The 18,858-nt window shown below is 38.1% G+C and overlaps 1 gene segment (V, D, J or C); it reads right to left on the minus strand.

Moving 5' to 3' along the window:
- LOC103895547 overlaps positions 1–11,588 on the minus strand; it is a 43,849-nt gene extending 32,261 nt beyond the window's left edge. The window contains 2 exon segments of the C gene segment in view: positions 9,836–9,937; positions 11,512–11,588. Of these exon segments, the coding sequence occupies positions 9,836–9,866 (31 nt within the window).
- Positions 11,589–18,858: the final 7,270 nt, after the last annotated feature.

Genomic DNA, 18,858 nt, shown 5'->3' on the forward strand with positions numbered 1-18,858 from the left:
CCATGCCCCCCCCCCGCCCCTGCCCTTTGGAAAAGAGAAATGCTTGTCACAGAATTCAGCACAACCACAATTTCTCACCTACAAATCTAAGGCAAAATCTGACAGAAATACCATTCTGATCACAAATCAAGAATCAGGACTTACTAAGATTATTTAGCCTGACCCCTACAGAACACAGGCAGGAAAACCGACTGTAAGATTCCTGCAGTATTTGAGATTGTCACAACAGAAGAAGAATGACACTCTACAGATTAGCATTATGGACCAATAACTTGAGCTGGGTACATTTCCAAAATAGCTTTGGAAAACTTCAGATATTTTTTGCTTTATTTCAGAGCAACTGAAACTGGCCCTTCAAACTGCATTTTCATGTCCTTCAGTAAATTTGATCACCTTACCCTACTGAATCTAGGCCCCCTGGCCTTTGACCAGCTTCCAGAAGAATACCTTAGGAATTTTTATGAAAACATACACTTATTAGAATAAACTGCTTAATACCACTGAGTATTTGTCTTTTGATTTACATTCAGCTTTCAATTTCTCTCCCCCCACACTTTTTCTTTATCTTCAAAGCCAGATAGATCTCCACATCTTGAAGAGTATGAAGAGAAACAGGTAAAAAAGCTGAGTGTCATTAACTAGACTACACTTACTTGGTGTCACAACTAACTGAGTCCCCTGGGCAAATATCTGCTTTCTTCCTCCTATGGTGGCACTGCCTGAGACTCTTCTACAAAAATCAACTCTGAAGTTGGAACTTAAGAATTTCTTAACTAAAAGCATCCTGGTGAGTCCCAGGGCCTGACTATAAAGAAAAAGTTGTGCCTTTCATAGTACAAAATGGAAAAAAAAACCCAGTCGTATATAGATAAATATTTTTTGGGAAATGCTGTCTGGACTGTTTTTCTTCCTTTTCTCCTCAGATATGTTCTTTAAACTAAAACTACAAACTGGAATTTTCTTTCCTATTAACAAAAGGAACGTGAACTTTCTTTTCACTTTCTACTAAGTGAAAAGAAAGTTCATTTTACTTTACTGATTTCTGTTTCTCAGGTATATCTCCCTCTCAACAGCAGCACAAATGACCATTTTATTACAGGTGTTCAGTAGACAATGAAGTCAATCAACCTAGTAGAACAAGGTAACATTTTAAGCAGCTTAAATATCTAAGCCTAAAAGGGAAGTCCATTAAACTTCCAATTACTTCTTAATTGCTTAGCTTGCACGGTCAATGCAGCAGTTTTGAACTAGCATTGCTAAAGTCTCAAAACAGGTAGGAAATTAGTAGCTATTTGTCTCATAGTCCCTGAAGAAGTCTATGCACTTTATCAGATATTAACTTGGAAATGAAAACCTGGCACTGAAGGGCTTGAATACAAACTCTTTTATAAAAGTACCTCATTGAAACTGCAAGGGCAGAACATAATTTAACAGAAACTTGAAGTTAGCCTGTCTGATTTATACTGCTGCACACTTCTAGGATGAATCTGAATTCATCGTTCAGTCTGAATCTCTGGTAGAAGATATCTATGACCAAAGCACAAGAACATTTCTGCATCCAGCTCTGCTGAGGACACAGGTCTCGCACTGAATGGACCTTCACTGGGTCTGGGATGTGCTGAAACACTATGATCTGAAATCACTGTTTTTACTGGAAAACTTACTTGGAAGCACAAACAGGTGAGTTCCTCCAGCAAAAGTGAACTTTCCATAACCACCCGTCACACTGTGACAAGGTACTTTACATAAACCATTACAGGAAGAATTTAACAGATTCCCAATCACCACTGAATGATAGAGTTAACTATTGCCTTTCCAAAATCTTTAGAAGCCAGTATAAAGCAAAATGTCTTGCTGTGCTGATGACTGTATCCACAGAAATTTACTTTTGTTGGTTAAAATTTTGCTAAACCAAATCTTATCACAAATGGCATCAATTAATACTTTACTGTCCACATCAGTATATATTTTGGGTCTGTAAAAGCAAACAAGTTTTACATGTCACTTTTTTTTCCATTTAAGGTATTTCAGATGAAGCATGGATACGAAAAGAGGATGGTATTTACCATTGCAAAGTTTCTCCGCAACAATTATTGTGCCAACATATAAATTTTAAAAGACTAAAAAAGATTTGTCTGAATCATTCCACACCACTGCCCTTGTAACACAGTACATTTGGGAAGGCCATGGGGTTGACATAAGAAAAATCAATATTGAATGGCTTTTCCATCTTATGGATACTCACCAGAACAGAGACAAGATTTCCTAAACCTTCAAACAAATTAAATGCTCAAAAAAAAAAGCACATGGAAGTGTAATTAGTAAAATTGGTTTGATATGAGAAGCTGAACCTTGAAACTGAAGTTAGGTTGTTAGTGTTTATATATGAAATTCTCCACTTCTCACTTACTTGGTATTACAACAATTCTTGTTCCTTGTCCAAATGTTAATTTCCCAAAGTTTCCTGTATTCACACAGCCAGCAAGTGCTTTACAAAAACCATCCAGAGAAATATATTTGCCTTCTTAACCCCTCCTTTCCTAGAAGAGAACTTAACTAAATGCAATTGGGAGTATTAAATGATGATATCCATAGTTTATTCCTGAATTAGACTCATGGCTTAACTAAAGACATTACCCTCAACCTGTTACATATAATTGTATGTGTCCCTTTCTTTTCTTTCCACTTTAAATTGGAAAGTGATTTCTTTCACCAAGGAGTAATTATCACTCCATCTTATCTATACATCTACTTTCAACCATAAAAACATTTACAAGGCAATTCTTCACTAGGAAAAAATACCTGTTTTTACCATCATTTCCATTCCTGAAGGTGAATTACCAGTTGCAGGGAGAACTCAGAACAATGGTATATGCAGTAACAAAAGCTTTATTGAACTTAGTTTCTACTGGCACCTCATTTGCTGGCAAACATATCATTAGCTCTGCCTTAAAATCCAGAGGTAGTTGCTGCCTGTGAACATTGCCAAAACGTGCTGCAGTAAATTGCTTCTACTTCTGTTTAAGGATTGTGTCATATCCAATCACACAGGCAGGAATAGTCTCATCCAAAATATTGAGCATGATTATATAGATGAGACGAAAATATAGGTGCTTTTTGTCTGACTTTTGGAAGTCATCTGTAAATAAATGAAAGTAGGTACTTCTAGAAAACGCTAAGTTGTTACCTGCTCCTATCAAAGATCTGATTGTCTGCCTTGGGACAAAAATCCATACATACTGATATTTTCTGAAACTAAAAGTGCTGGTTGCCAAAACACTAAAAGAAATAATTGTTGGAAGCTAAAGACACTCAAAAATATTTTTCATCAATAGATTTCAGTGATCAGGTGTCCCAGGCAAGGACATGCATAAATTCTTAACAACCTTTGATATTCCAGTGCCTTTAAAACCTAAGTTATATGTAAATTAAAAGGCAATTTTCTTGGAATATTGAAATGTAAGTACTCACATCTCATTCCCCATTTCTATTCTGGAAACTTAGAAAAAAACAATGACCCAAATCTTCAGTTAAACTCTATGGGGAATTAATATTGGACATCTGTGGCCCACATATGTATGCATGCAATCCTCAGAAACACAGACACTTGCTTTCTAAAACCTTTCACATTTCTTTTAGGCTTACATGGCTTTACTTTTAGGTGCATTCCTCTTCCACATTTAAGCTCTTGATTGCTACCTCCAAAGTTACACCACAGCAGAGCTTTACAAAATCCTTGCCATGGAAAGTTTTGATCCATGACAGACTTTCTCCCTACTTATTAAATGTTCTTTCAATTTCTAACTGTGAAACTAGTAAAAACCTTCATTTGAAAAGTGGTGGGTTTTTTTTAGCCTTCACCTGGTGCAAAGAAACTGACACTCTGGACTACATGTTCAAGGAAATTAGATTTCTTGAGACAGACCAGAAACATATCCTACACATGTGAGTTATCTAAACTTAGTACAGATGTCCTAGTGTCCCTCTATAATCAGTAGAAAAACACAGGCATTTTTCAAGCACAGTTCTGATCTTAAAGATATTAACTCTAAAAAAACACCACAAAACCAGTGATGAAGATAGAAGCAAAATCACCTTGGGCTAGCAGATTTGACCTTGAATGCTTTATATTAAAGGGAGTAAACCTGGACTCACAAGTCTGACAATTTCAAGATTAACATTCGCTTATTTTTTATCTGAAATGTGATACATCCACTGACTGTGGAAACACAGATAGTTGGAAAGTTTCTCATTAAGGGAAGAAATTATCTTTAAATCCCTAAATGCCAAAGCACATCACAGCATCATCAAGCTCAGTTTTTGAGATGTTTATTTCTGGCACTTACTTGGATGAACAGCCAGCCTTGTGCCCTTTCCAAAAGTCAGCTTTCCATAGGCACTTACGGAGTTTCACTGTGACAAAGAGCTTTACCAAAAATGCTGCAGTAGCTTTTGACTCAAAAGAGTTTTTTTAACTTTGATGTATATACATAGATCTCCCGGGGTGTCTCTTCTCAAGCTTCCTATATCAAAACCCTAGTTAAAATTCTCATGACAATTCACTACTGTGAATCCCACTGCTGTGGGATCCTATCTCACCAGCCCAGAGGAGATTGTAGTTGCATCCTTCTATGATAACAGCAACTGTAGAAGTCAGAATAATTAACTGTAACCATGAAGGTGGATAAGAAAAAGCAAGACAGGAGTGGAAATTTTTCTATAGCACTTCCTCCATCCACCTCAGTTAGTGCTTATCTTATCCCAGCTTACACCAGCCTGCAACATTGAGGCACCTCACATCAAAACTATCTAAACTCTTCATCCAATAAAGCCTAAACACAACAATGATATTTCTTCACTTTGGGTTTTTTTTTTTTCAAATGCCCCCCATGCCCTGAAAAGCACCGAAATGATGACCAAGCTTTAAGGATTTATTCCTCTCTAAGATATGAATTTGCCTCTGTTCTCACATTTCCAGTTTTGGAAAAAAAAAACCAAACAAACCACAAACTTCCATAATCTTCCTCTATAACTAAAATTATGACAGACACTCTACAGAGCAACTCAGTCCCACTTTCTGCCTCTATTTTCATTCCAATAGATGCAGAGATTCCTGGAAACTGGCGTTGCAGCCCCAAAATTCAGTATTATCTCTTTCTTATCTGCACATGACTAGCTACACATCAGTAAGCCTGAAAACTTCTGCACAAACATAAAGTGGAATATACTCAGATAACTCTTTATTCCAACACATGGGTTTTTTTCCTCTTCTTCTTCCATTATACTCACTTGGATTTGCCTTCAGAAGAGTCCTTGTCCCAAAGCTAAGTGCATTGCCACCTCCAGCATTCCCGCTGCCATGGAAGTTATTAACAAACCACTTCAAAATGCCACTCAGAACTCAGATTTTAAAACCTGTGGAAGTCACCCAATTCCAGGCAACCTCGTACTGCTGCTCAGTAGTTACTCTGGAATAATCAGGTTCTTGAGTTTTCTTTAGACTTACTTGAATTTATTGTTAAGCTGTTCCTTGACCAAAGATGATTTTCTCAAAACCGGTATAACACAACTGTAAGAAACTTTACAAAAACCTAAGAAGCTTTACAAAAACCTGAACTTTAAACTTGCTGAGTTCTCACAACTTAAGCAAGGAGAATTACTTGTTTCAGCAAAACGTGTCCTGTTCTTTAAGGCAAATTCAGAGTATTACTTCCAAGATCTCAATCTAGAAAAGTTATTTGAGACTACATGCTTCTGCCCCCACCACTTTCTTTCTCAGAATTCTCTACTAGACTTTCACTGTAGAACTACAAAAGCACATAATTGTCTACTACGATGGGCACCCTACAGAGCTGTATGGTCTGCTATAATGACGTTGAGAATTAAGTGTTCACCTTGAATCAACAGGATACTGGATCAGAGCTGCTGAATTACTGAGAACAAGTACTGATTTGATCCTGTTTGTTTAGTTTAGCTGTAAACCAACAGATTTCATGGAGATGTTTTCCCCCATTTGGACTTACCTGAAAGCACATGCAAATATATCCACTTCCAAATATGTGTCTTGATATGAACTGTTCAATGCTATGCCACTGTGAAAATATTTACAAAACAGCCAGCTTGCACCTGATACACTATTTTAACTATTCAATACTAAAGAAGGTTGCAGGAAATGGTCTAAAACTCTCCTTTGTCAGCTGTGGGACACTATAAATCTATTCCCAAACCTCATCAGTTTTGCTAAAGCATCTTCAGAACCACCAGAGGCTTACTGCAATCCTATAGTAAGTAGTTCAGCTTAATATCTTGAAAGCATTACACTTTGACCAAAGTTTGGTGTACAATTTTTTTCTTTCCTATACAGCTGTGTCTTAGTAATAATTCTAATTAAATGGCTTAGGTTCCAGAATGGTTGACCTCCAAGCCAGATTCTGCACATGGCCTCTCCACCCTGTAGAGCAAAACCCCTTTTCTGCAGACACAGATGCAGTCATTTATCACAGGTCCACTCCTGCTATATGGACAGTTGTATGATCCCCACTATGATGGGGTTTCCTCCCTGCATCATGAATTCAGGACAGCTGACCCTAGGTAAACAGCAGAATTTATTCAAACCTGTCCCACCCCTGAATGGGAATTCAGCTCTCCTACATGCTAGACAAGGTTATGGAAGTGAAAGGAAACCATTACAAAATCTTGTTATGGTTCCTTTCTACAGCTTTTTTCTTCATCTTTAGAACAGAGAAACTGAAGCAAATCTGCACTGATTCTACAGAATCATGCCCTTACAGGGTTTAATTACAGTAATTGAGCATGCTCTTAAAGCCAGACATTGTGTGAAAGAAAGTGCACAGCCTTCATACTGTTGTCAGTAACATGTTGTCTCTATTAGGTGTTGGCCCAAGGAGCTTGATCAATTCTAAAATAGGTAAGTTTTTGCTGAGGGAAACTGACATTGCACCCCCCAGTCTCATTCTTTTCAAGACCTCACTTTTTAACTGTTAGAATGGCCTTTCACATCCACCTCTACCCCTATGTCTTCTGTTCTTACGAGGATTTACTTTCAGTCTAGTTCCAGTCCCAAGTGTTATTATCCAGCTATCCTTGTTCACATACTGACAGCTTTACAAGAACTTATAACATCCTACAAGGGTAACGCCTGTCCTCACTGTAGTTATCTTTTTTTACCATCTTTTGTGGTTGAAAATGAACCACTTAGTGCTACTTTCAGTGTTGTCCAAGTCCCAGACAGGAATTTCTTTTTCCTTCACTTTCAGCCCATTACAAAAAATTTGTTTGTTTTTCCTTTTAGTCCTCTTTGCACCTTTCTCCTGCCAACTGTAAGATGTCATGTCCATACAAAGTAACATAACCTATTTGTTAAGCTAATCTTTCCAATTAATATTAAAATACAATTTCTTTTTAATGTTTTTGAACCCAGAGCTACAGCACCTGAGCAAAGCTTTTCCAATGGAAAGTCTGTTTCAACTTACAGACTAAGGTTAAAGAATTCAGGCTACATTACTATCTCTTTCAGAAAGAAGACAAGACCACATGCAGCCACACAATCACAGAATGGTTGAGGTTGGAAGGGACCTCTGAAGATCATCTGGTCTAACCCCCCTGCTCAAGCAGGGCCACCTAGAGCCAGTTGCCTGGGAACATGTCCAGACAGCTTTTTAGTATCTCCAAGCATGGAGACTCCACAACCTCTTTGGGCAACCTGTGCCAGTGCTTGGTCACCCTTACAGTGATAAAATGTTTCCTGATGCTCAGATAGAGCCTCCTGTGTTTCCGTTTGTGCCCATTGTTTCTCATCCTGTCACTGGGCACCGCTTTGCTTGCATTTTGTGGTTTCTAATGGCATCCTCCAAATCGCTCGAGGGCTAGTATTATAGTGCAGAGAGATTTCTAAAATGATCTAGTTTGAGATATTGCATAGATTTATGCAAATAACCATTTCTGCTTTCAGACCTACTTGCACTGACTTTCAGACATATCCCCTTCTGAAAGACTCACTTTGAATTGGCTACACCAGCACTATGCAGTAGCTGAGAACTTTACATTAAGTTACTGGGACCGTGTCCCATTACAAAACTATTGAGTGCTCTGTCAGCTAGGATAAATAACAAGCCTTAATTGGCTTCACTGGAGTCATCATTCTTGACTGGGTACACTTCTCTAACTATAGGTTCTCAAGATTCAGCTCTTAATCTAATTCTGCTTAACTCATGAATAATGAATTTAAGCAGGTAGACTCATCGCATGATAGATGATGGCAAACTTCTGTTCTTTGACCTTGCTCAGAGTTAAGTGCAAAGCTTTCAAGCAGCTAGGGTTGTAAATTGCAGGTGAAGGCCATTTCCTAGCACTCGGTGATCTTATTCATTGTGATTTTCTACTGAAAAATATAAGGAATAACCTCTTTGTGTTGCTAAAGAAAAGCTAACATAAACTCTCTAGACATGTCCCCTGTGAGCTCCTTTTATTCGCTCACAGAAGTCAGTCACTTCTCTTACAACATTAGTGTAGCATTTACTTTATTGGGGTTTGAGTACTTACAGTCTTATTTCTTTCTCAATGATGTTTGCATCATTAACACCCAAGATATTTTACAAACAGTGCTGTCAAAAACAGTGGTCCAGAATTTATGACTCTCAGCAACAAATAAAAATCATGTTTTTCAGTAATACTTTTCAGGGATTTTGCAGGAACTAATTTTATAAGATATCCAAGAAGCAAACAAAAATGTCAGATATAATAAGTAGGGATAAAAAAACCTGAAGTGCATAAGAACTCCATTAGTGTTTCTAGACTACAATATATAGTAGATAGTATAGCTATCTTCAAGTTGCAGTTTAAGATGAGTATGCCAGAAAAGATGGATTTACATAATTGAGCCTATAGAGTTATGCATATTTCTCATATTTAAGAAGAAATAACCTATCATTTAGGCAAAAAAATAAAAACAGAAAAAAGAAGGTCAGAAATTCTTACACTGAGTGGGATTTAGTGTCAGATATGTCCCCTTGACAAAAATTAAGTTGGTATTTGCCACAAGTGTTTTCACTACTATAGAAAGCTTTGCAAAAACTCATTTGAGTTAAAAAAAACCCAAACAAACAGAGCAGACTGAAGCATCTAATTATTTTTAATCTCATGCACTAGTTCTAGCTTTTTCAAATTGCTGATGTACAGAAAAGAAGCATTGTAGGATTTTAATCCCAATTTTTCCTTTCTCAAATATAACTTCAAATCCTTCCCCAGAGGACAAACCATCCTAGACTGCGTTTCTGTCTATAAACAGGCAGTAGCTTTCAAACCCTTTCTAATGTAAGTCTGGACTGGCAATCACAATTAGTTTGTCCAGTCAGAAAGCAGACCTGAACTTACAGAATGACATGTGATGAATGACTGATAACACATGGTTTAGTAGCAAGGATTTCAGTTGATACTGGCCTTGAAAAATAATACACACAGCTGGCTAATTTAATTTTATTTTAAGTTAAGTTCATTTAAATGCACAGGGAATAATATGATCTGGTTTGCGCATATCCATCTATTTTCAGTGGGTTTTTTCCAATCTTTCTTACCTGGCTGCACTTTCTGTTCTGAGTGTCACCCCTGGGAAGCTGCTTCATTGCTGTATTAGACAGTAACTTTGAAAGAACCTACTGCAAGCAGGATTTTACTGATTATCTTCCTTTTACTTCACACAACTGGCTGCTATAGTTGGCAGGGAAGTCAATTTTTTCATGTTTGGGAATTTTAAATGGGAGCAAGGCCCTTGGAAATGCCATCCTCATATTTCTCTACCTAAAAATGAGCAGCTTACCTGAATGTACTGTTAGATGTATTCCACGCATGAATATGAACTTCTCAATGATTACACCCACAGCAGCTCAGCCCTTTACAAAAACATGACTTCCATCCTCTCCTGAAATTCAAGAAGTTTTCATTGCACATTATAAATTTTAACTATTTCTTATCACATAGAAGTATTGATAATTTTTATTTTAAAGCAACTTGACAATTATACACAGGGATTAAATATTCAAAGCCATGAAAAATCCATTAAAATGAAGGGCATCTCAAAAAACAGCCATACCTTTGCCTGCTGAGAAAAGGTAACTGACATAATTGTGATAAAATAAATAATTCTGTAGTAACTCTTAAAATAACTGAATATGTGCAGATTTTCTTTAGAGCAAAAAGAACATTTATTCTAAAACTTTTACTTTTCTCATGAATGCAATCTTTCTTTCTGTGTTACACTCCATAGAGAAGAAAAACATTTTGAATGGATATTTGGAATCAGCTGAAAAAAATCTGGGCATCTCTTTCAGAATAACTTAGCCAATCAGTTCCACTCCAGTCAAGCAGTCTCAAGCACATTTACTTGCTGCGAATGAAAGAATAAAAAAACTAGAACCAGCAGCTGATCAGATTTTTTCTTGGGTAGCAAGCACAACAGGGGTTATATTTTTACTCAGAGTTACAGTGGCTGAATTGAAGAGTATATGTGGTTCCTGTGCAGCAGTAAGTTCCCTTCCAACTCCTAGCATCACAGTGTAACACCACTTCACAAAAAAAATCCCTTCTTACCACTTCCAGATCAATTTTTATCTGTAAGTCAGCCATAGCACAATTTGCGTTTGGAATTTTTCTTTGAATGGCATTCCCAGGTTCCAAAATTACTGTACAACACAGTGAGAAAGGAGGAAAGGAAGGAGGGAAGGAAGTAAAGAAGGGAGAAAGGGAGGGAGGGAGGGAGGGAGGAATTACTGTTTCTCAAATTTTAAGTTTAGTGGTGGGAAACCTTTGTGTCTGCCGATGCAAAAATGATTTATATACAAAATCGTTCGCTTTCCAAGCTGCTCTGTATGTGCAATTTCTACTAAAGTCAAAGATTTTCAACTAAAAGCTGGCTGAGATGTGGGGAGGAAAAACTGCCCAGTTCATTATAGGATGAAAAGCAGCAGATCAAATCACTCAACAGTTTTAAACATCTCACTCAGAGTTCCAAATACACAAACTTGTTCAACAAACGGAAACTCTCCCACTGATGCTACTATAAAATATATAAATGGAACAGAATTGAAAGCAAGAATAGACCAATTCTGTCTTTCTCCTTAAGTCATTCTGTCCTCCTCTGAGTCCCTGCAGCATTTGGGTACATAAGAAGTTCTAAGGAATTTAATTTCTCTCTCCTATTTCACACATAGTGGACACCAAAGGATAAGTCATTTTACCAGAGCCCTATAGCAAGTGACCATCTCTAAGGCTAGTCCTTTAACATCCACCCTCCCCTTGATTGACTGTACCACTAAACCCAATGATGTCTGTTCAAGAGCACACCCCTCAGTATAGTCATTATTGTGACTGCAGTATACCTAATGAATAGAAGGGTTCCAATGTATGGCACCCTGAATTCCCAGTTGAATGAAATTAAAGAAGTATTATATACACAGGTTTGTGGCATGCAAAATTCCTGGCCAACAGCAGACTTACCTGTTTCCAGAAACAGCTAGGTCCATAGGCAGAACTTGTTGGAACTAATGTGGCTTGGTCCTTCCACGGTGAGAAACCCTTCTGCAGACAACCTCACAGTTCAAAGGAGCAGAGCGCCTCACCAGAACGCAGCTCCTGAGTGCATCTCATCTGTAGCCTTCCTAAACACAACAACTTGCCCTACAATTTCTTTATCACAGGGCACCAGACACTTTAGCACTTGTATTCATCCATCTTCTTATCAGCCTTTTCATTGCCTGAAGCCAGAAAGAAAGAAACTGCATTCTTTGTTGTTTCAGACTTCCTCCTTGTTTAGAAGACATCCATACCTTTGGAAGACCCTAGTCTGCTTTAGAGATAACAGCTTTTCAGGGCACAAACGCATCCCTTAATCCCAGCAAGACATCTTTTTCCAGCCTAGGACATTCTGACCACTGACTCTTGAACCACTTAGAGTCTAAAGCTCCCTTCAAAATACTAATGAATTTCAAAAGCAGTGCTGCAAGTGTTTCCCGTATCCTACTCCATTTCTTCTGTTACAAATCACTTACCACTGTACAACTGTTTTAGCTTGTATCTTCGAATAAAGCTTCTTTGAATCTCAGTTCAGCTATTCATCGTCTTTCACCTGTGCATTTCTAGCACTGGACTTTCTAAAGCCTCTATATCACATAGTGAGGGTTTTCATCTGCACCTGCTGGCAAGGCAAGAATGCAAATGAAGAGTAAAGAAGTTTAATTTGTGGCATGTGCAGAGACAACACTTATTATGAGATTTGTGTGTTTGGATTTTTTTTCCATTTGACCTATTTACTGGATTTCATCAAATCAAAAATGTTATGAGAACAATAAACACTTTGACCAGCAGGTAGCAGGAGAGATCAAGGAAAGAAATTTAGTTTACGTCAATGTATCTAATTTTATCAGGAACTTTTCAGTATTTTGGGGAAACAGAACAGACGGGTCAGATTGTGCCCACCACAATGCAGGAATTTTTTTATTATATTGTATTTTTAATGCCGTATAAGACAACAGAAAGATTCAGCTGTACAAAAAACTATTTAATATTTACCATTCTCATGCAGTTTGGTATTTTTATTACTATATATTTATATATATAAACAATATATATTGTTTAAAGTAATAACAAGAAAACAATCAGTTTATCTTCTTAAAAATCTGTAAAAATGATGACTGGAAAGTGAAATAAAGCCTAGTTTACCATCTCAGTTTTAAAGTTTAAATTGAAAAGAATTTACTGACGGAATTTGATTTAAAAAAGGGGGGTTTTTTCACCTTATTTTATGTATTTTAATTACTTTTACCATTTTAAAACTTCTAGAAAGTTTGCATTTTGCTTTGAGTATCCTTTTAAGTATATGTATACTCTTCATTCCAAATGCAACCCTTGCACAAGAGAATACAAGCGCATGCGATAATAATCACAGACATAGCTCTTACACCCAGCTGGGTTTTACAGCAGTAAAAAATAAGCATCATTAGCCACATTACCTCCAGACCCATTTTAAGAGCAACTCACAGCAAACTTCCCTACTATTCTATTCTAACAAAGTACTAAATAAACCCCAAGTCAGGCTGATGTGTTGTGCACATAAGTAGCTTAAAGACTTGAGGGTGAGGAAGTATTATAGCCCTAGAAGAGTGGGGCATCACATGAAAAAAAAGAAGAAATGAGGTTTTCTGCAAGGGTAAGACTAAGGCTTTGATATGTGCATGTTCATGGGGCTGAATTGGAAAGGGTTCAGATCGGTGTTCCTTTTTCTTTTTACATGTGGTTGGAGTAAGTATTTGTTTGTGTTGTAACAGTTTGCAGAGGATACAAAATTCTGTGCGTCATTTGAGGCTGATCTAAGCACTTTTCTCTGGCAGGCTACATACAAAGATGTTGATACTTTCCCTGAACTTCTTCCTTCCTGTGACATTCTTATTGGCTCTGAGAAAGCCAAGACACTAAAAAAATGAGACTGGGAGTCCTGCCTTGTGCTGCCAGAGCATTTCTAGCTATGAAGCTTTACCATCCTTTGTGTCTTGTGGGAGGCTGGGGACTGAAACCTTAGAGATATTTAATCTTGCTCGGGGCGTTCCCATACATTTCTGCAGAAGCAAGAAGTGTTTATGCTTCCAGCCTTTCTGCAGAAGCAAGAAATGTATAGGCTGGAAGCATAAACACTCCTTTCCCAGTATATAAATAAAAATACAAGAGATAATGCAAAATGTTCTCCCTGCTATTCAGTTTTCCTTGTTCTTCATGACGTTTTTCCATTTAACCTTTTGGAAAGATGTTTATTCACTTAGGGTGCTTTTAATGTTCTCTGCCACAGGAGAGAGCTATCACCGTTTTGACTTGCTCAGCAAGAAGGGACACACAGGTGTTAGACAGCATACTCTATTTGTGAGGCCTACCAAGGGGAAATAAGATTAAGCTTTATTTGCTGGAGGTGAACATTTGCCTGAAAGTACTTAAGAGGTTTTATTTAAGTTCACATTGTGGGTAGCATGTGTCCTTATAGAATGAGAAGCCACAATACATACTGTGCTATGACCCACTGGCAGCAAAACACCTGAGAAACTCTTTGGAGGTGGAATCTTTTGACAGTCAAGTCTCACAGTTCCTGGTTGCTATGGCAGTTTCACCCTCTGTAAAACCAAAATAGTCTGCAAAAATGCATGGCATGCAACACCTTGCTTTTATCAGGCAGAGATCTGCTTTCTATTGGAGTGATTAGTGAAGCTCTTGTATCTGAATGATTGCAGGTATCACTAGTCAGTAGAAATGCAGATGTTGCACCTTTTGAGTCATACTGGGCTCTGCGAACTTCTCTGCATTCCCATCTTGCCTATAGTATGCAGTTAAAGGTAACTGGCTTCTTAGAAGCAGTTGCAGCTTGGAGGGGAAGCTATTGAAATGTCAAGCAGCTGATCCCCAATAGAAAGGTGAAGATGTAAATTTTGTGTACAATGAGCTGTAAACTTTTGCCAGGGAATGCCCATGAGGCTCAGTAGCAGTCAGAAAAGAATTGCAGCCTTAAACTGGTAGAAGACTTTGTTAGCAATAGGGATTTAATGCTTCATAGAGTTCAAAAAGATCTGAAGCCTCCCTGACCCAGGATGTGAGCTATGGACTACCAATGGGTAAAAAGGTGGCTAAGTATACCATATGTATCTTGCTAAGCTAAAACAAGAAAATAATGCAAAAAAAAATTAAAATAGATTAGACGACAATAGCCATAAAATTGTACCAAGCAGAAACACAATTTTAAAATTTCCTGATGTTGACAAAATTGAACAGTACTTGAAGTACTATTGAGAAAGGAATGTAAAACAGCTCATCTTATCTAAAACATGATATTCTCCTCAAGCAGCATCCAAGTGAAGAGATTTTCAGGAGTTAGCAAAGTAGTTTAGATTTTCACTTGAAATCTAGACATTATCATCATGTTAATAAACTCTTCCACAGAAAAGCAAAGTAGCTTTCTGAACAGCTAGGCTATAGAAGTTGTTCTACAGTTAAAATAAATCTAACAGAGAAATTACCATGATGATGTCTAGACAAAAATGGAAGTCCTTGAAATATAATAAAAAAATACAATAGAAGCCTATACAACCATTTGAAACCTGCAACAAAATGACTTAAATTCACAGAAAACTGTTATATGACATAATTTGATTAAGTATTGTAAATATTGCCATTTTGTGTAAATAAAAGTGTTGATCGTGAAATTGGTTCCTTAAGCTCTTTATTCAAAATGGGATGGTATTGCAGAAGATGTATTAAGACTTAGAAATACTCAGGAAAACTAAAGCAATAAAACTTTGTGTCAGTAAAAAAAGCCGTATTTTCTTCCACACACTTAGCTGGGAAGGGCGCATTATATGCTCTCCCCCCTGAACAACCCTGACTTATTTGCTGGAATCCTTTAAAGAAAAGAGCTGAATTATTCAACATGTTGGGCCAAGTATTCTTAAAAGTTTGAGAATACTGATTCTGATGCTGGACTCCCTGAGATTGCAAAGGATCTTGAACTTAAAAGCTACCAAGGACTTTAGCTGCCCCATTACACCAGACCTCGAGGGCGTTTTAAGCTCTTCACTCCTTTTCACATCTTATGGATGAACATCTAGGATCAACAAGGTACACAGAAGGAAAAATACTCTTCTTCAGGTGAGTCCTCTTCCAAGATGCCAAACTAGATACAGACACTGTATGTCTTCCATGTCACTCTAGACATCTGTGACAGTCCTGCAGCACCAGCTGCAGTGCTAAAAGGGCACAGTCCCCCAGAGATGCTGTGACTCATCTGTTATATCTTCTCTTTGCATCTGATTTGGACTCCTGGGGACTTTCTATGCTGAAATTTCAGCTGTTTTCTAAATGTGCCATCCTGTCTCTTGGTATTGGAAAGTAGGAGGCAGAGGGAGAAGTGCAGGCAACCAGCTTGCTTTGGATAAGAATAATAAGCACATGAACATCAGACTTTTTCCTACTTTTTGCTAGAGAAAAAAGCTGCAGCTTTTTCTGCAGGTGGCAGGCAGAAGGTTTCATAAAGCAATGTAACAGGGAAGGGAAGAAAAGAATCCCTTGCTGACACATGGCAGAAAAGGAGGGAAGACACCTTCGAGCAGTCATTCTGAGCAAATTGTGCAGAATTTCACTAGTGAAGGACTTGCCTTGTTGATTCTTATTGTTTTTGATGATATATTGATGGGGTCCTTCCCAAGTACTTTTAAACTTATGTAGAAAGCCATGCACTTTGTCATTTTCACTGCAATAAATGTCTATAACTTCTAGTAGACTTCAATTAATAGCTTTAGGGGTTATGGGCATGCTGTTGACTGGTATGTACCAGATGAACATCTTTTATGACTTGACTTTCTTAGGTCTGCATTAAAAGGAGAAAGGATGCGAACCAGAAACAACAAACAAACAAACAAACAAACAAACCCACAACACAACAGCAATTGCACAGAAGAAGTGAGATACTCATAATGAACAACTTCAAGGCATTCAGATTCCTAGTCTGACACACGCATGATCTTTACCTATAAAGAGGAAAATTTCCTAGCCCCCTGAGGCAGGTACTTTTTTTGTGTGACTTAGCATGACCCAGACCGGCTTGATAGATCCTTAGGACCTGAGGTGAGAATGGAGAGGAATGCATCATTGCAAAGAGCCATGAGCATTAACATCAAGGAAAGAAAGAGAGAAGTCCACAGACTCTGCAGCTTGTATATACACACTTGCATATGGAGGGAGATGTTTACATCAGCTGTTTCCAGGCTCTGACACTGATTGGAGGGAGAATACTGTTTGGAAGGACTTAAGAGCAAGCTTCTACTTCAGGTGAATGGATCTCTGGAGTTTGTTCTTACTCTGAAAACAACAACAGTGTTGGGAGCAGTTTCTTAACCCTAGGCCAGACTTAAGTTTGAAGAATACTCCCTTAGACAAAAACTGTGTAGTCAGATGGACAGAAGGGAAAGGTCAAACCACAATCATTACTAGTGATTTTTGAACCATTTTCTGCACTGTAAAAATGTGCATTTATACCTTTGAATAACTACTAGCCTTAAACTGGACAGATCTTATTTTCCCATATGCACATCCATGAGAAAATGAAGTTGATAGACAAGAGAGGCAATATGGTGTAACACGGTGTCCTTGGTGTAGTAGTAGCAGTACTGCTTTTTGTAATCATGTCAAGAGACCTTGAAGCCTGAATATTTTTGTATGCTTCAAAGGTAGCCCATCTATTTGTCTATCTAATAAGACATTGCTCACCTGATGTTGCCTTTAAGAAATTTCAGATTGTGTTCAGGTTCTGTAAGCTTGAATTGCCACATTAGCTGAGTTTCTGCTGGCTGTCTGTAGCATCTCCCCTGGGCTTGCTCAGAATGGACTTCACTCATGAGCTGTGGGCTTCAACTCCCTACAGCCTGCCTCACACCAACAATATTGAAACTGATTGAGGTTCAGTTCTCCTCCATCTCTCATTGTGAGAGATGGCAAAGAAAAGCATTCAAGCCCTTGTGCTAAGTGTTACTGCTATCATTGTCTTCTCAAGTCCCATACTGCATTTTTGTCTTTTGTTAAGTATCTCATGACTTACTTATCTTCCTGTGCTTTATTTGACTGTGTTAGTGCTCCTGACCACTCTGTCTACAGCTATGGGGCAAGATAAGCTGCTTTTTTTCCTTACTGAATTGCACTGTTAATGTGTGATTTATGTCTCTTACCCAAATAATTATACTCCTAGTCTGGGCTTTGTTCTTTGAAATTTCCAGGCAAACGTTCTGTGTAGGACAAAGGTATCACAGAAATACAGAACAATTGAGGTTGGAAGGGACCTCTGGAGGTCATCTGGTTTCCCCTGCTTAAGCAGGACTATCTAGAGCTGTTTGCCGAGGACCATGTCCGGATGGTTTTAAATATCTCCAGGGATAGTGACTCCACCCCTGGAGATATTCAAAGGCCATGTGAACACAATCAGATATGGACATAATTAAATCTGTAGGAGAATATGGATAGTAAAATGTTTTGTACTAAAGAGTTCTGCTTATCATCATCCTCAATTATTCTGGTATCATCAGATCTCTTACAGGACAATGTGTTTTCTCCTGTATAGGGATAATTCTAAATCCCAAGGTGCTGATTTTAACAGAGGATATTTTACTGTGGAGCACAATTTCTCTACAACAACTTTCCCTTAGCTCATATCAAGCTGGGAAAGCTGCAAACTCTGCCCTCTTCTGTGGAATTAGCCACAGCAACACAGTCTTACTATTGGGCTGTACAAAAGCTCCCTGTTACGGATTTTCTTCTGCAAACAATGATATTCTCCTGTTTTCTTAAGCTGCATGTTCTGCATTGGCTCAAAATTATAGATTTGCAACTGTAAAGTGAAAAGCCACTGCTAGGGGGAGGCAATCAGGAAGCCACAATGACAGAAAATAGGACAGAGGGGCTACAGACTCTTTCCTAACTCAAACTAAAACAATTAGACCTGGACAGCTCCTGACAGGGAAAATGGTTCAAATAAAAAATCCAGCACAATCTGACTAGAAGTTTAAGAGCTGGAAAGGAGTTGTGTGTCTGCACATGTATCTGTTTCTTCCAGATGGATCTTGTGGTCTAATATGTTATTGCCTTTCCCATTAACTTCCCTTCTCTAGGCTGCCTAGGTGCCAAAATTCCTCACTGGGTACAGATACCAAGAGACTTCTCCCGACGGGTGTATTTATGCAGTTTGTTCCCTGTTCCTTTCTTATCCCCAGTTAGTCTAAGCCAGCATAAGCTGCTTCTTGCCACAGGAAGGTAATCTTTTCCTTC

The sequence above is a fragment of the Aptenodytes forsteri genome, unplaced genomic scaffold, assembly GCF_000699145.1.
Source record: "Aptenodytes forsteri isolate BGI_AS27 unplaced genomic scaffold, ASM69914v1 Scaffold449, whole genome shotgun sequence".
Classification (NCBI taxonomy): domain Eukaryota; kingdom Metazoa; phylum Chordata; class Aves; order Sphenisciformes; family Spheniscidae; genus Aptenodytes; species Aptenodytes forsteri.